The sequence below is a fragment of the Chamaea fasciata genome, unplaced genomic scaffold, assembly GCF_029207755.1.
Source record: "Chamaea fasciata isolate MVZ Bird 193981 ecotype frontalis unplaced genomic scaffold, bChaFas1.0.hap1 SCAF_5, whole genome shotgun sequence".
In the NCBI taxonomy this organism is placed as follows: Eukaryota; Metazoa; Chordata; class Aves; order Passeriformes; family Sylviidae; genus Chamaea; species Chamaea fasciata.
Window position 1 is genome coordinate 48,785,015 of NW_027094090.1, and position 21,996 is coordinate 48,807,010.

The window sequence follows — 21,996 nt, forward strand, 5'->3', positions numbered from 1 at the left end:
GCTGGGATGACTTCAGGCTCACAAAGGCTTCCTGAGAGGAAATCAGTGCTATAGGAACCTGAGCCTGTGTGGCTGTGAGCAGCCACCTCAGCTGCACAAGTCTTCTCTGTGTTTGTCCCCAGCTCTCCCTGGCAGCTCTCGCACTGTTGAAGACCAGGAGCTTCCCCCCAGGACCTTCCCTTTGGATCTCACATGGAATGCGCTTGGGCCGCCAGCTCCACAGCGGCGCGATGGGTGCTGCGGGATGCACGGCAATGCCTCGGGGCTACGGCAGCTCAGGATGCCGTGCTGGGGAGGCGGCAGAAGGGGAACAGCACGGGTGCAAAGGAGTCACAAGTGCACCTCATGACAGAGCTGCAGGTGGAAGCAAAAATGCATTTTGGAGGAGCTGTGGCTGTGATGTGCTGGACAAGGGCGTTTTGAGGGAGGCCCAACAGCACCACGGCCCACAGCGAGACCCAGGGCCACAGTGGTGCAGGACCCTCGGAGCTCGCCGCTGCCGGAGCTGCACAAGGCACCATCTCCCTTTCCCTCCTAGCTTGATTTTAAACGCTGTAATTGCTCCCTTAGAAGAAAAGGAATTGCTTCCTGCAGACACATGAGATCTTTATTAGGCAGATTTGGTGATCTATTTCCAAGCCTCGTGAAGACCCTTAGGACACCTCTGCGAACAGAGCTAAAAGATAAACAGTTTAAGGCATTTCTGATCCTTAGACGCAATGGAATTTGCTCGTGCCGTGGCATGGCGGGGAATCGGCGCTGCTCCGCCTCCGAAGAGCTGACGGAGCACGACACAGCACCCCGCCTCCATGAATCTGTCCTTGAGACGCACAACGGCGGAAGGACGGGCAGATCACGACACCCGGGCATCCCGCGAAGTAAGCGGGACACCCAGGGGCGACCTGTACCCGCACAAAAATTCCTCTCACATTCGGAGTGAGGACCCGGGCGTCACCCCGGGTCGTTATTTTCCTTACTCATAAGTTTAAGGCATAACAAGCGTTCTTTGCACCGCTGCCACAGTCCTGCGCGCTAACTCTAAAGGTCAGGGCGAGCGGCGGCTCACGCCGTCTGACGCCGCTTCCAGCTGTCCCACAGTGTCCTCACCACTGTGCATGGCCCTTGTCCCGTTCCGCGCCGTGGAGCCGCTGCGGCGCGCCGGACCGGCCCGCGCCGTGCCGAGCCGTATGCAAATGACGGAGCCGGGGGCCGCGGGGAGTTGTGGGGCGTCCCGGCGCAGCGGGCGGATGCGGGGCGGGGCCCGCCATACTTCTAGGGGAGGGGCCAGAGGCGGAAGTCGTTCGGTGTCACCTCCGGGAGTCGCTCGCTGCGTCTCATCGTTGGGGCCGCGACAAGATGGCGGACCTGTCCCTGGATGAGCTCATACGGAAACGCGGCGTGACGGTGAAGGGAAGGTGAGCGGTTGGGACGGCGCCGCAGCGCCTCGGGCCCGGCGGCCCCCGGCCGTCCTTCGTGCGTCGCTTCGGGCGGCTCCGCTTGGGGGCTGCGGGCCGCAGCTGCCTTGGCGCGGCCCGGCCCTTTTCTCGCCCTCGGGTTCCCATTGGCCGAGCCGTGGGCCTGCAGGGCCGCGCTGCAATGCGATTGGCTGCGACGGCCGTCACTCACGGCCGGGGCGGGGGTCGGCCCCATGTCGGCCCCTGTGCCTGGCGCTGCCCCGGTGGGGCAGGAGCGCTCGCCGGCCCGACCCTTCTCCGTCCTTTCGGGATTCCTGGCGCCGTCCCTTGTCTCAGTAATCCTCCGATCTGCCTTGTCCGCGCTGCCTCGTGTTTAACGGCGCCGATTAACCCAGCGCTGCTCTCCGCGGCGGGGTCCGCGCCCCCGAAGCCCTCCGGTGTCCGGGCTGCGGTTGTTGCCCCGCGGTGGCCGGCGGTGCCCCCGGGCGCGGCTCGGTGCGCTGTGGGCGCGCCGCGGGAGCGCTGCCGGCGCTCGCAGGGCCGTAACCGACCGGGGCCGCCGGGCGGGAGAGGCTGCCCGGGCCTCGGGAGGTGTCGCCCCGCCGGCGTACCTAGTGCTGCTCCCACAGATTGTTTGAAGTACTTGAGGGAACGTGGAGCATGTCGCAGATCGGAGCTGCAAGGTCAGGTTATTTCTTTGCATGGTAGATGTCTCCAGTGGAGGCCGGGCCATTTACTGCCACAGTTGGCACTTCTTACCTGGATTCTCCTTCGGTAGCTTTTCGTTTTCCCTTTTATCTTATTGTCTTAATGCTTCTGAAGACCTTGTCCCCCATCTCTGTTAGCTCAGTGTGCTCTTGCTTTGTTGTTTTTTGTTTGGTTGGTCTTTGTCGGATTGGTTTTTTCTTTGATTGATTGATTTTTGGGGGTTTTTAAAAATTTATTGCTCTTTTCGACCCTGAATTTGTAGACACTTACATGTTTAGAGTAATATTCTGAAAGTTACCTGCTAACATATACTACCGAAACATTCAAACATATTTAAATCCTAGTCTAGACAAGGCCTTGGCTTTGTGCTTTCATTCATGTTATCCTGCATATTTGGAAGAGTCTTAGGCTGCTTACTATGCCCCAAGTACCTCCTTTATCCCTTTTCAAATCCCTCCTTAACTCTCATTCCTTTCAGGAATTCTTCCTGCTTTTTTTTTTTTTTTTTTTTTTTTTTTTTTTTTTTTTTTTTTTAATGGCTGAACAGTAATCCCTCTGCTGCACTGTAAGAATTGTTGTGCCCCGTGCTCCTCTTGTATGTCATGTTCAGCTCACTTTCTAAATTCCTGAGGTAGCATACTTGGCTTTGTGAAGGCTGGATAAACGGAATATATTTAAATCATTATATTCATGCTGTTCGGTAGTCTAGATGAAATAATAGAAAAATTTTCACCTATAAAATGTACTGATCCATAACATATTCAAGCCAGAGCTTGGAAGCCTGGAAATTGAATTAGATGTTTGAGATCTGCTTTTATTTCAGGTGCTGTGGCACAAATACCTAAGCAGTTAATGCTCTTGTAGGGTAAGCAATTATCTGTGAAAGAGAGTTGCTTATTAGGGTAAAAACAACTCTTCAGACAGGCTGTAATCTTCAGTACAGTTTCTTAACCTAATTCATTGGGTTTTGTCATCAAAAATCTTAACTAATTCTAGTTTAAATGTTGATACATACATTTCTGGGTTTACTTTGACCTCTCTGGTGAACCACTTAGCCAGTCCTTTGTAGCACTCCAGCTGAAGGCTTTCAGCATGACTAAATAAATGCTTTTTTAAATAGCAGGGAAAGTCTTGCTCTGTTGTTTCATGGGTACTCTTAGTCTTTTATATTCTGGGTACGTTCTCATAGATGGGCTTAATAATCCTCCTGTTTCTCCTAGCTGGTTTGCTTGGGCTGTATGAGAGAGCAGCCATAAGACTCTCAGACAGGTAATAAAATGGGACTCCAGTCCCAGCTTTCCAGATGTCTGGACACAAGAATGAAAAAGACAGAAGCAGAGGTTAAGTCTTTCATCTCTTGGTTGGTTGGTTGGGGTTTTTTAAAAAGATCTCTCCACTGAAAGTACACAAGTGTAAATAATGTGAAGGTTGTGGAGTTAGATCAGGAAATGCTGATGTAAAGGTGTAGGAAGAATTGAAATAACATCGTCACTTGATAGTGTGATACTAACCTTTTGAGTATTACAGCAAATTCTGGGTATCTACTTTTGGACTTTATAATACTGGACAGCACATTTCTGAAAGCAGATGAACATTGCAGCTCGCTATTTTGACTTCTAAAAAGTCAACAGCAAAAATATTTTTTCTCTCTCTTTCTCCTTTGTCTTTTTTTTTTTTTTAGTACAAAGAAACCCAATGGAAAAAAACTTTAAAAAATACTTATCAGAGGAACTCCATTAAAAATTAGATAAACTGTTTTTGTTCTTAGGGCAGATTTTGTAAAAGTGTATCAGACCTGTCATAAGACAGTAGTTCTAGCTTTCACTCTGTGTTGTGCTGCTCTTTAGGAATAGTTTGTCTACAAGTACAAATAATTTGTCTACAAGTAGAAATGCTGTAGTTTTGGGGGGCTGTTGTCTTTCTGTGCTCAGTATTATGATAATGATGTGCGTAAAAGGTGAAGGCCATCGAGTGCAATAGTCCTTTGAGTAGATTAAAGAAGAGGCAGTCATGTTAAAAAGTAATTTGACTAATTACTATTTTGCTTGAAGCTAATCAACCTTGAAACTGGTGACTTGGAACTGAGGTTGTTACTGGTGCTTGTACATCCTAAAATTCGAGTTGCTGTCCTACAAATCTGAACTTGCTGCCCAGAATTCTTGAAATCATGTGTAGTTTCATGTTTCCTTCGTATCAGGATGTATTACTGTTTCACTGAAGGTGCTTTAGCAGACCTGTTCAGTCCTAAAGCTAGAAGGTCTGTTCCTGTTTGTCTTCAAAAGTTTCCCCAAAGTACCTGAGTTGTTGAATTTTGTTTAATGTACCGTGTACTTAGCACAGCTGAAGTCAGACCATTTAGTTTGTAAATGTGAGCTTAAGGATGGATTTTGGAAATCACTTCCTTAGCTGTTTATGTAGAAAGTAATATCCAGCATAAAACAGCTCAGGAGCTCCACTGTTGTATTTAGACACCCAACAGGAGTGGATTTCTGCGCAGTATAATGAACTTTTGTTTGCAGAAACACAAATACTTTTACTGACACTGTGTCACATCTCACAATGCCTGAAACCTTTTTCTTTTTTCTTTTCTTTCCCGCCAGACTGAACACGAGGCCAGTGTTTGGGGGTGTGAGGTCTCGCATTGGGATCCAGCAGAACCTTCTGAACAGATCCTCACCAGCCGTGAGCTTCCAGCGGACATTTGATGCCCGGCAGAAGATCGGACTCGCGGACGCCCGGCACAAGCTGGGGGTGAAAGACGCCCGGGAAAAACTGCTTCAGAAGGATGCTCGGTTCAAAATCAAGGGCAAGGTGCAGGATGCCCGAGAGATGTTGAATTCCCGTAAGCAGCAGAGTGTTGCTGCTGAAAAGGTGACCAAAGTGGTGGATGCCAGAGAGAAGATCAGCTTGAAAAGGAGCACTCCAGCTGCTATCAGCCCAGCTATGGGGACAGTTAATCCAGCCATGAAAATCACCAAAACTATCCAAGTAGGTGAAGCGAGTCACCTCTGGGCCCCTCACTTACTCAACAGCGGTTCAGTAGACATGATAATACATTAATATGTTCATATGGTTATAATGGAAGCAACAATGATACAGTTCATTCCAGCCTGTGGTGTAGGGTTCTGATCCTATCCTGTGTCCTTGCAGCTGCTTGGGACTTTTTGTAGAATCACACCTTTCATTTAACTTTTCAGTTTAATTTTGGGCCCAAAAAGGCAGAGTTCCTGTCAGCATTAAAGGAGATGTCTTGAATGGTTAAGCAGTCTCTTTCCTACCTGAATGCAAACAAAATGATGCAGATTTTTTTTTGTCATTCTGGCAGTATCCTGCCCCTCTTTGCAAGTCTGATGCAGTGGATTGTCCTGTATAGATAACTGGTTTATCCTAGTGGTGGGATAACAGTGGAGAATATGCAGCTGTGTTTGTATCTAAGAAAACTTAAAATGCAATGAGCTGTTCTACAATTTTCTCTTTTTATACTTGCCTGGTTTTCAGGAATGCCGTGGTTTCCAGGGAGTTGCCTGATCACATGAAGCATTCCTGCTGAGGCTCAAGATTTATTTCAGTTGTATTATAATCAGTTGGTCACCCTGACCTGCTGATTTCCTGGGCCAGTTTTCCGATTTCACTTTGCTCTGTACGCGGAACTTGATTCTTAGCTTCTCTGAGAAACAACTGCTGTTGAACTGCGTCTGTTAAGTACAATGGGTAGAATCAGAACAGAAGTTTGAAGTTTCCAGACTGTTGGGATTGTTGTTTGAGTGGTTTTGCTCCTTACTGCTACAAGCATGAAACTGAAGTTCCTAGCCTACGTCTTCCATTTTCATCCTCCCACAAATGAGCAGTGTGCTTACACGTACCCTGTGTTGTCCTATTGTCATCAGTTTGAAAGCCTAGATGAGTCTGCTTTCTGTTCAGCTGTGGGTTTTGCTGAAGAGCATCAAACATGTTTCTTCTGCAGATTAGCCTAGGAAATTTCCCACTACTCAGCAGGTTTACTGCCAGGCTGATGTAAGAAAGAGAAAGGACTCTTGAGGCAGTAAGAAGGGCTAATCACAGAGCAGTAGAGCAGTCTGTTCAGCAGTCCTTAATTAGGAGGGTGATTAGTACTTTTGCTGTCCCTCTAAGCCAAATCACCAGCATCAGCCATGAGGAATTGAACATTTTCTACAAAGTTTTTAGGAGTTAAAGTAGTTTCCAGAGACTTGGTGCAGTAGCTGTTTGTCCTGACCTGGTGTTTTGGGGTTTTTTTGTGACTTGGTTTGACCAACAGTATTTTAAGGAAACACACATATTTATATGTAGGATGTAACGGTGATTCAGACTGTAGACAGAACCTTGCACATGAGCAATTATCTAAAACTTTTAAAAAATATTTGTACTGAGATTCCAAATGGCCCCTGACCCCTCCTATCTTCATGAACATGGAAGTGGAATCAAACTAGTGTATCTTGATCCACACAGCTCAAAATGTGCTGTCCTGAGGTCTTGTTTCTCATGAAGCAAGGAAAAATCTTTGGAACTAAAAAATGTAGGTCTGCTGCTGTTTCTGTGGGATGGATATCCTTGTTTCTGAATTGATTAGCAAATTGAAACGTGAGGTGATATGGTATAAGTTGCAGTCTAGAGAAAATGCAAATCTGAAGATTTTGATACCTGTGTGGACTATTTTTGTAAGAATATCTATTCTTTAAAGCTTCCAGCTTTTCCAAAAAATAGAAGGGCATTTTTAAGGATGTTGTTGCATGATTTCAGTTATCAGTTACTACAGCTACATTTCCTAGCTACTTCTGTGATGGTTTCCCTGTTTCATGGTATAATGGGCTGCAGAAAGGGCATCTGCACTACCCTGTGCATCATTTTATTCCAGCTTTAGTGCTAAGGGGCAGTACATACTTCTCCTTTTGTTTGGTGGAGATACATATGTTTAGTTACCTGTAGCATGGAAGAAGAGATACTTACTTTCTGACTTACCCCATTCATGGTTTTGTATTGGCAGAAATGTAGATCTAGTTGGTCCTGACAAGACTGAAGTTAACTTCCCAATAATCTTGGACTAAACTCTAAGTAATTTGAATCCATTTCTTCATGTGGTCTTAGACTTTAATTTAGGTGAAGCTATACTGAACATATCACAGGAAATACGGCCGTTACCTAAGAGCATATTGTGGTAATATATTTCAAAGCAGGAAGGTGAGTTTCATTTAAGTCATTTCAGGGTATTCAGCTAAAGCTTTGATTTTCTGAAATGAGGATCTGATGGACTGTAGTGCTTAATGTTTTGGTTCTTTATCTCTAACTGTAGCAGAAGGCTCCAGTTCCTGGACACTCTCATCCAGCAGGAATGAGGATCAATGTGATGAACAATCATACACATAAACAGGTGTGTGCCTGCTCTGCAGTTCGTTACCTTTGGCAGGGAAGAAAATCTGTCAATAAACATTGGCAGGTGCAAAGAAAACTCTTAAGTAGGAAAGAAAAGTATTTGAAAGCTCTCCATCAGCTTAGCTTCCTTGTCTTGCATGATTAAGATAGTTTCACAGTAATTGGGGTTTTCATTTAGTATAATTTATCTTGATTCCTAGTGTAATACCTGAATGAGAAGAAGATATTTCAAGTTTTATCTGTGTGTGCTAATTGTATTTTCTTCCCCTGGAGGCGGCTGACCTCTAGCTCTGAGGTTTTCCTCTACATTTCTTAGTGACACCGCATCAGCTCTAGTTGTTGATTGTTTCGATTCATTTTGATTTGTTTTGCTGGCAGCCTCTTCGGAGAGTGGATGTGATTGTGCATGGTCAAATGTGCTGCAGTGAGGTGGGAGAGGGTACAACCTTCCTGTGAAATGCCAGCTGTGGACCGCTGCTGGAATCCTGATAGGGAGTTATGTTAATTAGTATTCTGATGTACTTCCAAAGTTCCCTTATCAAGCAGATTTTGAGAAAGACCCTAGGGAATTGTCTTTCTGGGATCAGTTTTAAAGGCCTTTGTCACAGCCCCCAGCCATTCAGGCACCTTACTACCTTGGGTGCTTTCAGAGAAAAATGGCATGTTCTTATTACTTAAATTATTTTGCGTGTATGCACATAAAGTATTGCATGAAATACTGGAAAACTGGCATTCACAGTATCATGTCAGGTGACTTTTTTGCCATGATTATACTAACTTTAGGTATTTATGTATGTTACCTTGATGCTGGCCTGCTACCCTCACCTATCCCAGATGCTGTTGTTTATGGAAGTGTCTTCATTATTCTGACCTCATCACTGTAAACATGGAAACCATTTCATTTTGTCTCAAACTCGAGTCCATTGTCCTGATGCCTAGTGTTTTTCCTAGCTCTTTTATTTTCTGCACAATTCTCCTCTGTTCTCTGTCCATTTTTGGTCTTTTTTTTCCTTCATAGCATTTCTGTGACTGGAACAACTTCCCTGTTTGTAAACCAGAATTTTGCTGACTATGACAACCCATTGATTTTTCAAGCTCTCATTGCTAATCCCTCCATTTTTCTTTACCTTTTTACTGCATCAGTGGGAAGCTGTTTGCAGTTGTGATTTCTTGTGTTCTGGGCACTGCTGTATGTGTCTAGACTTCTTAACGTTATTTCGAGTCAATGAAAAAAATACTCGTGTAGGAGTTCACCTAAGTATTTTAAGGCAAGGCTCTGAGTGTTAAGGTGAACTGGAAAATTAATTATTCATTCAGTAAAGCTCTTAGTGCAGTGTTTTCTAGGGCCAGATGGATATGTTCTGTGCTAAGGAAAGCAGGCTATTCAAAAGGAATGTTCAGTTTAGGTATATTCAGCAGGCATTTGTTGAATTAAAAAAAAACAACAGCAACAAAAAACCCCAAACAAAATAAACCCCACCACACACCCCAAAACTAATTTAAAAATCACATGCACAGGCTTCAGCTGTAAAGGTAGGAGGGTGCTAAAAAGTAAGACACTGAGGCTTTATTCCATTTAATGTAACTTCAACAGTCCTAGTGAGGTCCCAGGAGTAGAGGAATCTGTATATGATTTCAGTATATCTAGGGAAACAGTGTTACTGGGATGCTTTTGGAGAGAAAGTCTGATAGTTTTTATGCTGATGTTTTGACATGGACTTGTATACCTGAAACTAAAATCCAGTGTAATGGTGTTCATTAGCTGAGGATGGTTGAAGGCAGGAGAAAACGACCTATTTTTGCAATGTCTCAGTGAAATCTACCTGTGTGTAAACTGTTCCCTTCTTCCCTTCAGCGTCTGTATGACACGGAAGATGATGATGAAAGCGTCTCTCCGCTTCCTAGCAAACAGATGAAAATCACCACCACAAACAGTTTCCTGCACAACTCGGTAAGGGATTATCTGAGCAGCCCCCACCATGCCGTGCTCACATTGCATGGACGCAGAGGCCGTATCTTTGCAGGGCTTACGTTCTTTTAAAGTCTGTAAATTATGTTTTCTCCTCAAGTACTTGCTCTTCACCCCACCCTTCCTTTGTGCCAATGCTTCTACTATTGTTTTTGGAACAGAGTTCTTTTAGGGTAACTGGTTTTACGGGCTCTTAGCAGCCAGAATCTGTGCTTTCTGCCCTGCGGGCAGGTTGCTGCATCCTGGCCTTCAACTTTGCTTTTGTTGAGGAAGTGCATTGAACCTGTCTTGTTACTGTTCGAGTAAACCAGCAAGGGGAGCTTTCTGCTGCTTCTGAAGACTGAGCATCAGAGTAGGAAATCTCTTGCTGTGCAAAAATCTGAGTAGGCATCTTGTTGGGGAGGACTGTTGCTCGGAGAAGATGGAATTTCAGTACAGACAAATGTAAGGTGCTGTTTTTGGCATGAGATGGCCCTCTGCAGCTTAAACTGAGAACTGTCTGGCTAGAAAGCACCTTTGTGGGAAGGAGCCTGGGGGTACTACTATGTGATCGGCTAAGAATGAGTGAGTAGTGCATCCTTCCAGCAACAAAGGCCAGCTGTAGATGAAGTGAAATCATAGCCAGCAAATGAAGGAAGATAATTATTCCTATTTGACATTTTGAGAATGCATCCGTCGTTCTTTGCGTATTCCGGGGCTCTGCAATACATGACTGGAACCAGTAAACAGGGTGGTCAGAGGGCTGCACTATATTGTTCATGAGGAGAGGGTGAAAGAGCAGTGTCTCAAGGCTGAGAAAGTTGTAGTGATATCTGGCTACTCTCAGTGCCTGAAGAAGGCAAAACCCAGGTCCTTTTCAGGAGTGACCACGGAGAAGAAAAACCAATAAATGTGCTGCAGCAAAAGAAATTCTAGTTGATGAAATTCTCACGGTATTGAGCAGCATCTGGCACAGGGACACAGAGAGGTTGTGCAGTTGTCATTCTTGAATATTCAGTGCTTAGCTGAATAAGGCCCTTGCCAACCTCATGTGTCTTTGAAGTTAGCCCTGTTTCAAACATTGGAGTTGGGCATAAGTTTGGGCTAAGTTATTCTCTGGTTTTGGAAAGGCAAATTCATGTGGTTTTACCATCGCACAGGCACTGCAGTGCAGTGATTACCCCAGGAATTTATTTCCTCATGTAGGTATTCAGAATAGAGCTTCTGGCTATTTGTGATTCTCAAATAATCTCATGAGGGTTTCTTCAGGTTTTTTTCAAGAGTAAATCTGTTCTTTCCAGTGTTCACAGCAGCTTCCAAGCACAAGTTTTAGTCTGACTTTAAACTCAGGTATTTCAACGTGCATTCCGTGTCTTTGTGTGCCCTAGCTTAGTGATTCTGAGGAATTACTGCTTTTTGTTCTGGGATTTCTCAGTCTTACTGTTAATGAGCAATCTTTGTGAACACTTCGCAAAGTACTTGAAAATCTTCAGATGAAAGGAGCTTTTCAAATTCAGATCACATTGTTAAAGTTCATTTAAGCAAAGTGTGAAATCAAAAAGTGCTTATGAAGGAAGTGCTCTTTCTGGATAAACATACCTTTTTATGTTTAGGGCCAGAAACTTTCGCTGATTTTTTTTCTCAGAACCTTTTGAAAGACTCCAGCACTGTAGTGGTTTTGACACTGGGAAGGACATGCAGTTCTTAGTGCATACTAGTAATACTCTGGTGGTGGTGCTTGAAGAAAAGTGATGGCTTTTGTAGGCTGCAGCTCTGAGATACTTTCTTTTTTCTTCCTGTAGACTGGTCTGAGCAGCAATAAATTCTCTTTGTCCAAGACTGTTCCCCTGACTAAAGTGGTCCAGAACGATTCATACACAGCTCCACCTGCACCTCCCCCTCCTATGCGGACAAAGGCCTTGACAAACATGTCCCGGACCTTAGTGACAAAGGAAGAGCCTCCAAAAGAGCCAGCACCTGTTGAGGTGAGCTCAGGGAAGGGAAAAATGCTCTTTGTAGAAGTCTCTGAAACTTGGTGTTCATTGGACGTGTGAGCAGCTCATTTCTGCCTGCCTTTCACCATTAGTTCTGGGACATCATCAAGGTTATTCTGATATCTGCAGTCCATGCCCCAAGAAATTGCCCTGCACATGGTCCTGGAGGAATCCATGTTATAGGGAGGTGGCATTTGTTGTTTGGACACTTCTTGGTAGCTTTCATGTCCCTAGGAGTAGTGTTTTAACAGTATTTGATACGTTGTATGTCCACTCCAGCTAGCATGGAGAAAAAAGAGTTCTTCCAAATGTACACATTCTCATGTACACATGAGACCTCTCAGGCAGTTTGTAGACAGCCTGCCTGGAATTGCTTTGCCAAATTGCCTGATGTTGGGTACAAGTAACTCACCGGGTTTTCCTGGGTGCATTGAGTTCAGCGTGCTCTTGGGAGGCTGGAGCTGTAATTTGGGGTTTGCTGGCTGGTGTAGAGTACAACAGAGGCAGGCTATTAAAAGTGTGGGCATGACCAGAGTACTGTGTATGCGGATGAAGTTAGTGTTATTCCTGGGAATAAGAGTGAAAAATTACTTCAGAGATAAACTACCATGGAAAGGGAGCTCCTTTTTGCCATCAGATGAGCTGGGCTTTGGTAAACATTGGTATTTCCCATTATTAGCAGTTGCTCTTTCCTCTGTGTGTGTGTACAGACATCTCCAGATATACCCTTAGTGACTTTTTATTGCTTCCTCTACTGTGCTGTATTGTGTGCCGTGTTTCTAACCTTTTTCATGTGATACATTTGTTCGTGTTGGCAGCTGGCGTTCAGTCCTTTGGAAGGCACAAAGATGACCGTAAATAATCTGCATCCTCGAGTCACAGAAGAAGATATTGTTGTGAGTGTTGCTTACTGCCAGACTGTGCATGAGTGACGCTTCCTTTCCCTATCCTGCCTTTTTTGATAAATCACTTGATCTATGGTGAATGCAGTGAAGAGGGGTGTGATGTGGGTTTACTGTCTGTGCAAAAAATTTGAGGGTTCCTGATTTTTTGGGGTTTGTTTACACTTTTTTTTAAAAGGTGTGTGCTTAAGAACATGGGACAAAATCCCACAGAGTGTTTTGAGGTACCTGACATCACTTAGAAGAGGAGTTCATGCCAAGTGATTCTTCTACCCAAAAATATCACCCCAAATTATCTAGGGGCTTCCATTCTCACCAGGCTGAGAATGAATCTGATCTTCCTGTGTGAAAAACATTACTGGGTACTGGCCCTGAACTTCCCTGCTTGTGTAGTCCCTATTATTAGTGCCAAGTACTTATACCATAACAAACACGGTAAGACAAGTGTCCAGATCCTGTCAAGGTATTTAGTAAGCAGGATGGGGTGATGTGATGAAGGAAGTAAACCCTTCTCATGCAGTGCTTTTGATATGACCATGGTCATGGCTGACTCTCTGCCCTCAGGAGTTATTCTGTGTGTGCGGCGCTCTGAAGCGAGCCCGGCTGGTGCACCCTGGAGTGGCTGAGGTAGTATTTGTGAAGAAAGAAGATGCTATCACAGCATATAAGAAATACAACAACAGGTGCTTAGATGGTGAGTTTGGTGCCAGAATTGCATGTAGGACAAATAAATCAGGAATGACTTTTCCACTTGAGTGGAAGGTTTAAAAGCATCTTAGATGCTAATATGCTAGCAAGAGACAAATACTAGAAAATCAGTTCAAGAGCTAGGTAAGATAATTGCTGTGTAACTAGCTGAATATATGCAGTTTATTTAAATGCCTTAAAACCCCCCCCCCACGTTTTCCTAGAAAATGAAGGTTCAGAGCTGCAGGCAGGGTCATGATGAGTCTCCTGATGAGTCTGGTCTAACTTCTAAATGAAATTTCTTGTGTTTCTAGTTTGCTTCCAAGAGCTGGAAAGTCCTTAGGAAGGCTTTACCTGCTTACAGAGCTGCTTGCAAAGCACAAGTAAAACTAGTATTTGCAGTAGTTTCAAGGGGTACTCAGAGACATTTTGAATTGGATTATAAAACAGTTAGTATCAGATTCTCCATAAACTTTGAATAATGCAGTGTAATTTTTTAACCATGTTAAGCTGAAATTATTGTTGAACGGTTAATTTTTAGCTGGAAATACGTGCTTTTTCTTTCTTTAGATGAGTGACATGTTATGGATGTCAGATGAGGAGCAGACAGCTAAGAATGGGAGATCCTCTTGTATCCCTGCTAAGGGCTTCATATTTCTATGTAACTTATCAATTAGTATGATCCTTGATACTGTAGTGAGTGTTTCAGTGGCTCCTCTGTTGCTCTGATTCTACAACAGAAGATTTATCAGCCGTTCTTTCTCATGTTTCCCCAGCATGTCGAACTCTATTGCTTGCACTGTTGTGTGATGTTTCAAGGATCATGCCTTATCCCAATTCTGATAGAATGAATTTTGTATTTTATTTTTATTTAGGTCAACCAATGAAATGCAATCTTCATATGAATGGGAATGTCATCACCTCAGACCAGCCTATATTGCTGTAAGTGTCCTTCAGTGGGGAAAAGGTCCAAACGCTTTTGCAGGTTCTATTTTGAGAATTGTTGTCCCATGAATTTTCTTTCTCTCCCCTGCTGTGGCACAATATGTTAAGTGGAATGCAATGGAGCTTCAGTATATAGTGTTCTCAGCCCTGAGGCTCAAAAATAATCTGAGATGAGGATGTTTTCTTGTGAGAAAAGCATATTTAAAACCTTTGTCTCTTATATTGGTATGGGGGAAACACTGATAACATTAAGTGCAGACATGGCATTAAAATGTGTTTATCATAAAGAGAGGTTAAATACTGAATACTGCCTTTTTAAATTTTTTTTTTTTTTTTTCAATCCTCCAGCCGATTGAGCGATACCCCTTCAGTGAAGAAGGAAGGGGAACCACGCCGGTCAAGTGCAAGCGCCTCCTCAAATTCCCCAGCTGAAGTGGACCCTGAAACTATCTTGAAGGCACTCTTCAAATCCTCAGGGGTCTCTGCCTCTGTGCAGCCCACAGAATTCAAAATTAAACTCTGAGAAGGGGGAGCAAGCAGTGGACTGGAAAACTCATTTAAGTTGGGGGATGAGGAAAGTGCAGGAGTGCAGATGTTATTTGCATTTGCCTGTCCTGAAATTTTTTGTTTTCTATGATCGCTACCTTACTGTACAATAGTGTTTCTCTTGTGTGTGTACTTTCTGTTTTCATAGTTGGAGTTTTCTTCCATGATTTTTTTTCCCAAGAGAATAACCTCCCCCTTCTGCCAGTAATGTATTACCAAGCATATACCATGTAACTCCATCCTTTATTCCAAAGCCCCCAGTGGCCATTAAAAGTGCACATAGACCTTGAGGGAGGGAGTGGTGATCTCCTTCTCTTTTCCTCTGACTGACCTTTAACTAAAAGGTGCATCCCCTTGATTGTCCACAAGCAGGAGCACCACGTTGTTTCTGAAGTTGTTGTGCTGGATACAAAGGCAGGTTGCGCTCCATCCAGAAAGGACTTGTTGGCATTTGGTGGCATAGCTTTTCCTTCTGACTGTTGGACACTTGCCTGCTCAGCAGCTGGGACATGGAGAAGAAGCAGGAAAAGCTGAGTTGCTCGCAGTGTAAGAGACATTAGGCAGAAAGGACGTATACACAAGTGCACCAGCCATTGTGCTAGGGGCAGGGTTGTTTCAACTCTGGTAGTGCTGGAGGGTTGTTCTAGTGTTTGTACAATGAATATATTTGCTCTGGAGGGTCAGGCTCAGTTGCTCTCCTCTTTCTGGACCGAAAAATTAAGAACCAGTCGTGTTCAGAGCTAGAAGGAGCTGTCTGACACCCATTAGACTACATTGCCTCCTCCTGCTGATGCATGGACATGAGTTTGTTTCTTGCCTTCTAACTCAGCCAGTCTGCTATAAAAAGGAAGGACCTGGGACCCTTTTCAGATCCTAATACCCACAACGTCTTGTGTCTGAGAACTTATTTCTTTGAGAGATGCTATTTAGGCATTGTTTGGGTGCTGTGAGGTTGTGCTGCTGGCATGCCTGGATACGGAGGATGATTGCTGCAGTGTGTAGCTTCAGGCCGAGGTTTAGGAGCAGAGCGCAGTTAGTGCTGTGTAAGGAACACGGGAGAGGAGTGTCACTCCCGTGCGGGGTGGTGAGGCCGTGGCATGGGCCAGCGAGTGTGTATAACAGGCCACCAGGTGGCACTTCCAGTACTTCCCATTGTTTGTACCGCATTGGCACCTTGGATATTGAAAGCCCCAATAGCTCCACTCGTTTGTGTTTATTCAGATTGTATTGGAAGAGATGAAAGCTGAGAGCAACTTCCAGAATCTAGTTGGGCTTTGAATTTGATTCTTCAAGCTAGGAGACTGGCCTAATCCATTCTGTTCAGCTCTGCTGAGTAGCTTCTGTAAGTCCAGATTCTATTTCTTGGACAACCCCACGTTTCTTTTGCTTTCTTGTTCTGTATGAACCCTTTCTTCTATCTAGCTTGTGCAGACCATTCCTCTATCTCACTGTATCCCTTTTAGCCATGGAAATAATATGGACATGGAAGGACTTGTTTTTCTGGAGTACTCTCTGGTTTGAAGGCCAGTGACACCATGATTGGTAGGGTGCTTCATGTGAACAGCAGATGTTTGTAGGGGAGGGGACCTAAGACAGCTATTGTTCTCCTTTTTTAGATTGCCCACTAAATACCTGTGTTTTAATAAAAGAAAAGGGGAGGGGGCGGAAACATTAGGGGCTGGAGAAGATAATGTATTACCTGTTTCTGAATAAACATTTGTTATACAGAGAGTGGATTCTAAGTCTTTTTAGATGCTGTGAAGCAACTAAAAATAAGTGGTGGTATCCCAATATTGAGTCAGTTGTGCTTTCTAGGTAAACACAGAAATTTCAAAACTAGTAGTGTAACAAAGAGCTAGAGAAGCTGATGCGTGAGAGAACTGTTACTCATCTACCTTTTAATCTGGATCATAGAAATTAGCAGCTGACTCTTGCTACTAAATTGAAGCCATTTGTGTCCATGTAATTCCGATTCTCTTTTTATAGAAAAAAGCAGCCTTTGTTACTGACAGCCTAGTCATTTAAAAAGTAACTTGATAGAAAAAACAGCTCTGAAATCAGGGTACCCGTTCTAGGTGAAGTGGGATACTTTCATTACCAGCTAGACAGAAGGCTGTCTAACTGTGAAGACATGTATTGTGAGTGCATCTCTTGCCTCTTCTGAACAAATAAGGAGACTCAAGGATTTTTTTTTTTTTAGTTAATAGATTGAAAAGCCAAATACCAAAATGCATTTTAACTTACTGTTAAACTCTGCATTATGTTTAGGTTATCTGAGAGTTTATGATGGCATTGACATACTTCCTTGGAAGAAGTACTTTCTGCTCTGTTCCATAGCTCTGTGATCTATGGCAGCATATTCTTATTTTCTACATATCGGTGAATTAAGCGGTTGTCCAAACACTACTCCATGGCTTATCTTACAGCACTGTCTTGGTGTCCATTGGTATTCTGGTCGTGGTCAGCTCTTTAATTCACCATTGCATGGCTGCTTCTGTTGGGCTCTGAAACAAGAGTAACTGTTCATTCCCAGTTGGTATCAGGTTATTCCCAGTCCTTTTCAGGTAGCTCGCCTTGGCTCTCCAGTTTCTCCTGGACATCCTGCAGTTGTCGTGCTAATCATGATTTCGAACCTGCCAGCTTCTGTCTACATTTATTCTCATGCAACATGGTTATAGTTTTGTGTTGGGTTGTTTTGGGGGTTTTGTGGGGTTTTGTTTTGCTTTTTTGTTTTGTTTTGCTTTTTTGTTTTGTTTTTTCCTTCTGGGCTGGTAGAAATTATGATCTTGCATATGAAATACTAATTCCCTGCACTCTGAATTAATGTACATTAATTTAGACATTAAATGGCTGCTCCGGACAGATGGTAGGTAATTTGTAACAATGTTTCTTTTGTTTGTTTTGGGTTTCTTCTTTTATTTCAAAAATGTGAGGACTTCTGAAGTGATGCCACAATGTGCAAGTTTGGTATATTTTCATGGCTTTTGCATGTACCTTCCGATAATGTTCATTAACTTGATATTTGGTTGGATCAACTCTCCATATCATGTCATATTTTGTCACCTCCTACATTAGTCTCGCTTCAGTATTTTTGAAATGGTCCTGTCTTCCATTTTAAGTTCGTCTGTAGAGGTTTTTTGAGTTTTTTTAAATTAATGAGTTTAAAAACAATTGCCTTTGACTGCTTCTAAATCTCTTTAAGATTTACCTGCGTCTCTCACATTAAGGACAGTGCCTGAGTTTTACACTGTTCCTACTAAAACATGAACTCGACCCCGGGGCTGGCCGCCATTATCGGGGCCGTGCGGCGCCCGGTGAACCACAACTCCCGGCGGTCCCTGCGCCGCCGCGCGCAGAGAAGATGGCGGCCGCCACGGGGCGTGCGGCGGGAGCGGCGCCGCCGGGATACACGGGTGAGGGGCAGCGCGGGGCACCGGGAGCGGCGCCGCCGGGATACACGGGTGAGGGGCAGCGCGGGGCACCGGGAGCGGCGCCGCCGGGATACACGGGTCAGGGGCAGCGCGGGGCACCGGGAGCGGCGCCGCCGGGATACACGGGTGAGGGGCAGCGCGGGGCACCGGGAGCGGCGCCGCCGGGATACACGGGTCAGGGGCAGCGCGGGGCACCGGGAGCGGCGCCGCCGGGATACACGGGTCAGGGGCAGCGCGGGGCACCGGGAGCGGCGCCGCCGGGATACACGGGTCAGGGGCAGCGCGGGGCACCGGGAGCGGGGCCGGCCGGGTCCGCGGGTGAGCGGCAGCGCGGGGCCGGGGCACCGGCAGCGGCGTCTCAGGGTGCGCGTCCCTCGCAGCTCTGGCCGTGAAGTTCTCGAAGCGGCAGCGCTCGCCCCACTACCTGCTGGTGAAGGAGCACCAGGTGCGGGAAGGGGCCGACACCGCGCACCCGCCTCGCCGCACGCTCTTCGTTCTCAATGTGCCCCCGTACTGCGACGCGGTGAGTGGGGCGGCTGGGGGCCGAGGGCAGGGCCTTGGGGCGCCGGGAGCCGGCGTGCCTCGGGGCTGCTGTGGGCGGAGGGCCGGGCTGGGGCCGGGGAGCCCCCCGGAGAGTTCTGCAGGCTTCTTTGAGGGAGGCATCGCTTCTGCATTGCTGTACCGCGTGTTTTCTCTTACTCTCCCCTGTTAAGGATTCTCTGTCTAGGCTGTTCTCTCGCTGTGGGCATGTGCAGTCTGTGGACATCTGTGGCAAGCGAGGGTCAGGAGAGAAAAAAGATAAACTGACGTCCAAATTCTTCGACCAGAAAACTCTAAAGGTAAAGCTTGGGTGGGGGAGAGGAATACTGATGCTTTAGTGGGAAAAGATGGTAAGTACTAAATGTTTCTCTTCAGAATATGAGGCATAGGAAACCATATGGGGCATTGAGTGACTGGATTACTTATTTAAGTTTACACTGTCTTTTCTTTTTTTGCTATCCTACTGCCACTTGTGGTTTGATTTTTGGTTTATCTTTTAAAATTATTTGTACTGCAGTTTCTTGCTCCATCACCGGTTTCTCTGACATATCTGACTCACCTGGGTGTTTTTTTTTCTTTTAGGGATTTCAAGTAGCATACGTGGTGTTCAGGAAACCAGCAGCTGTCCAGGCAGCCAAGGCTCTGTCACAGGAAGGTCCCTTGCTAATATCAACAGAGAACCACCCTGTGAAAACCGGCATTAGCAGTATGTCATCTCTAGCTGTCTTTCTGTGGGCTAATTCCAGGGAAGAACTGTACTCATTGTTTGCTGAATTCTACCCTGCATGTTCCATTTTGTTCTAAGCTGGAGGATGTTCAGTGTTTTGTGTGCTTTTATTATTCACTGGGTAGCAATCTTACCGAACCAGGTGTTGAAGTCTGGTCCAGTGATCTTATGGTAGAGTGGGGACACTTGGAAGGGTCCTTTTTCCCGACATTTTTTCAGTATTGCATAGATTGAGAGGTCCTGTCTGCATTTGTCCTCAAAATGGAGACGAGACGCACGCAACAGGCACCGGATGTCTGTCAAGTTGACAGCACTTCACATATAATAACCCCTTGACAGAAGCACAGCCCTGACTGTTGTGCCCCTTGGGCTTAAGGCTAGCCCACTTCTGCCTGGGCAAGTTGCAAACTCTTCCCGTCGCATGTTGGTTGTGCTCACAGCCAAGTCGGTTTGAGCTGTGGCAGAGGGGAAGCTGAACACAAACGGGAACAGTGTGTCCTTCCCCATCTCTAGATTTCACTCTAGAGCTGCCCAAAAGCACCACACTAGCCTGCTTCTAACAGCAGCTGCTGCTGACTTGTGCCCTCTCTGTCTCAGAGTGGATCGCCAGCTATAAAGCCTCCATTGTGGACCCGAAGGAGCTGAAGGCTGAGGTGGATGCCTACATGCAAGACTATGATAAAAAGATGGCAGAGGTGAGGCCAGGCTAGGGAGGGAACCCAGCTAAGCAGTTTTCTTGGTGCAGAGGGAAACAAGAGAAATTTCTCAATGCTCTGGCCATAGTGGAAAGGGCTGAGGGTCCCTCTGTTTGGCAGAGGATTTTTACTCCCAGTTGCTGGTGGGCAGTCAGACCCAGGTTTGGTCTGGAGCACCTGACCCTTCCTCTAGGGCTTACAGTAGATATCCACAAACAAATTGGTTTGTGGCTGACATGCAATGTTGTGACTGAGAGTTGAATGCCTGCAGCCCTGATTCCATGCCTTCCTTTAAATTTTGTGTGGAAGCAGGAGCTTTGCCTGTGTTTAAGGGAAGGCTGTGGGCAGCTGTGGATCTGCACTGGGTTGCCTCACCCTTCTGTCCTTACAGGAAGAAGCCAAAGCAGCAAAGGAGGAGGGTGTTCCGGATGAGGAGGGCTGGGTGAAGGTGACCCGGAAGGGCCGGAAGCCCGGCCTGCCCCGGACAGAGGCTGCCAACCTGCGCCTGCTGGAGAGGGAGAAACAGAAAAGGGCCCGCAAGGAGCTGCTCAACTTCTATGCCTGGCAGCATCGCGAGGCCAAGAGAGAGCGTGAGTGTGCAAGTCTCCTCCTATCCTGCCCGTGTGTCTCCTCTCTCACACTGTGGCACCAAAACCATCTTTCTGCCTTCAGGGGAGGCAATGTCCAGCTGCCAGTAAGCAGCTGGCGGGCTGGATCTGAATGGCCTTTTGCCACCACCTGTCCTAGCAAGGGCTGCTGGAATATTTTGTGGGAGGGTGTGTAGCCTGTGGTTTTCCAAGAGGTGCTTATTCAGTCTGCATGAAGGCAGCAATTGAAGGGGGAAACTCACCATTTCCTCCCCAAGAGGGAGCTGCAGCATCACCAGAGATAAACGGCTGGAGCCCCAGCTTGGCACTCAGCTGAGGTGTAAAAGGACCTGCTCTGGGTAATGTGTGTTTGTGGCTGTTGGGACTCAGCCCCTCCAGTGTGTGGCAGTGAAGCTCCCAGGAGAGGGAGATCTTGTGTGACCTGTTCTTTCTCTGTGTTTTAGACATTGCCCAGTTGAGGAAGAAATTTGAGGAGGACAAGCAGAGGATCGCACTGATGCGAGCCCAGCGCAAGTTTCGGCCATACTAGGCTTTGCTGAGCTGTTCCTCAGGTGCCTGTGCTGGAGAGGGTAGGAGAGATGCCCACTGACTCCATTTGCAAAAGGATTTTGAGGAACTGAGGCAGCTTTGGGTTGCCTCTACTCTCGGATCTGAAATGGGAGATCCCAGCAATGGGATCCCTGCTGCTGGAGAAGAGTTCCCTTTACTTGCACCAGTATCCTCCTGCTTTTCTGTCATTCAGCCCCATGGCACCACTTCTCACAGTGCTCAGGTCAAAGGGCTGAGGCACATCCCGTGACAACCTCTATCTCCTTGCCACCCAAAACCACACCTCCTAAAGCTTGGTGAGGACATGGATTGACGTAGCACAGCCATTGCAGGGGCAGGGAATGGCTGAAGAGCTGTAAATAAACTGCTGTACTGTTTCCAGAACATGAGAATGCTTCTCTCTTCTCCCCCGTCTCCTGTGGGAAACAGCTTCGTGTGTGCTGGGGTGGTAAAGATCATGACTTGTAACCCAGTGCTCCTTTGAACATTTTATTGAAGGAACGAGGAGGGAAGTGACTTTAGGAAGAACCTAACTGTGACCTGTTGTCACAAGGAAAGATCAGTGGTTTGGTAGAGAGCCCTACCCCTTCTCTTGGCGATTCCCTCCCTGGCCAACTGTTTTGGTACCCAGTCATCCAGCTGTGCATGGAGCTCTGCAGCCATGTCTAGGCCACAGGAAATTCCTGATACCCAGCACTGTTGCAAGAACAAATGCCACTTTGAGCAGCCTGGTTTGGAAGAAGAAACCAGATTCTCCCTGCCCTGGTTCTACTTAACCTGTCCCCAGCCCACAGAAGGCAAGTAATAATGGCAGCAGGCATGTTTAGGTGTGGGGCAGTGCTTTTGTACTGCTCCTATAGCATTTGTGCAGCTTTGGACATAGTGCTAGATCTCTGATCAAATTTTATACATT

At 46.1% G+C, this 21,996-nt stretch overlaps 2 protein-coding genes and 1 non-coding gene across 7 annotated transcripts; 2 read left to right on the top strand and 1 right to left on the bottom strand.

The window, feature by feature from the left end:
• Nucleotides 1–845: 845 nt before the first annotated feature.
• LOC136290366 (U12 minor spliceosomal RNA) lies at nucleotides 846–994 on the bottom strand. Its single transcript, XR_010721096.1, has one exon. It is a non-coding gene; the product is annotated as a U12 minor spliceosomal RNA (small nuclear RNA).
• Nucleotides 995–1,287: 293 nt separating this feature from the next.
• On the top strand, nucleotides 1,288–17,704 carry POLDIP3 (DNA polymerase delta interacting protein 3). 4 transcript variants are annotated; one of them, XM_066183566.1, is made up of 9 exons: nucleotides 1,288–1,415; nucleotides 4,724–5,111; nucleotides 7,435–7,509; nucleotides 9,367–9,462; nucleotides 11,262–11,444; nucleotides 12,272–12,349; nucleotides 12,920–13,049; nucleotides 13,918–13,984; nucleotides 14,336–17,704. In XM_066183566.1, exons 1-9 carry the CDS (start codon nucleotides 1,357–1,359, stop codon nucleotides 14,508–14,510), a joined length of 1,251 nt encoding a protein of 416 aa, XP_066039663.1. In that variant the 5' UTR covers nucleotides 1,288–1,356; the 3' UTR covers nucleotides 14,511–17,704. The 4 variants fall into 4 exon arrangements, with proteins under 4 accessions (XP_066039663.1, XP_066039665.1, XP_066039662.1 ...); XM_066183565.1 differs by having other exon boundaries at nucleotides 1,289–1,415; nucleotides 7,432–7,509; XM_066183567.1 differs by lacking the exon at nucleotides 1,288–1,415 and adding an exon at nucleotides 1,852–2,098 and having other exon boundaries at nucleotides 7,432–7,509.
• Nucleotides 17,705–17,862: 158 nt separating this feature from the next.
• On the top strand, nucleotides 17,863–21,467 carry RRP7A (ribosomal RNA processing 7 homolog A). 2 transcript variants are annotated; one of them, XM_066183572.1, is made up of 7 exons: nucleotides 17,863–17,946; nucleotides 18,345–18,487; nucleotides 18,678–18,803; nucleotides 19,087–19,210; nucleotides 19,829–19,926; nucleotides 20,318–20,516; nucleotides 20,978–21,467. In XM_066183572.1, the coding sequence occupies exons 1-7, from the start codon at nucleotides 17,895–17,897 to the stop codon at nucleotides 21,061–21,063; spliced, it is 828 nt and encodes a 275-aa protein (XP_066039669.1). In that variant the 5' UTR covers nucleotides 17,863–17,894; the 3' UTR covers nucleotides 21,064–21,467. The 2 variants fall into 2 exon arrangements, with proteins under 2 accessions (XP_066039669.1, XP_066039668.1); XM_066183571.1 differs by having other exon boundaries at nucleotides 17,876–17,994.
• Nucleotides 21,468–21,996: the final 529 nt, after the last annotated feature.

Bases quoted from the DNA above. Each gene is read 5' to 3' on its own strand.
- RRP7A (XM_066183571.1), top strand. From the start codon at position 17,895: ATGGCGGCCGCCACGGGGCGTGCGGCGGGAGCGGCGCCGCCGGGATAC. The intron at 19,211-19,828 runs GTATGTCATCTC...TCTCTGTCTCAG, and splicing joins TGTGAAAACCGGCATTAGCA to AGTGGATCGCCAGCTATAAA. The intron at 19,927-20,317 runs GTGAGGCCAGGC...CTGTCCTTACAG, and splicing joins ATGATAAAAAGATGGCAGAG to GAAGAAGCCAAAGCAGCAAA.
- POLDIP3 (XM_066183565.1), top strand. From the start codon at position 1,357: ATGGCGGACCTGTCCCTGGATGAGCTCATACGGAAACGCGGCGTGACG. The intron at 12,350-12,919 runs GTGAGTGTTGCT...CTCTGCCCTCAG, and splicing joins TCACAGAAGAAGATATTGTT to GAGTTATTCTGTGTGTGCGG. The intron at 13,050-13,917 runs GTGAGTTTGGTG...ATTTTTATTTAG, and splicing joins CAACAACAGGTGCTTAGATG to GTCAACCAATGAAATGCAAT.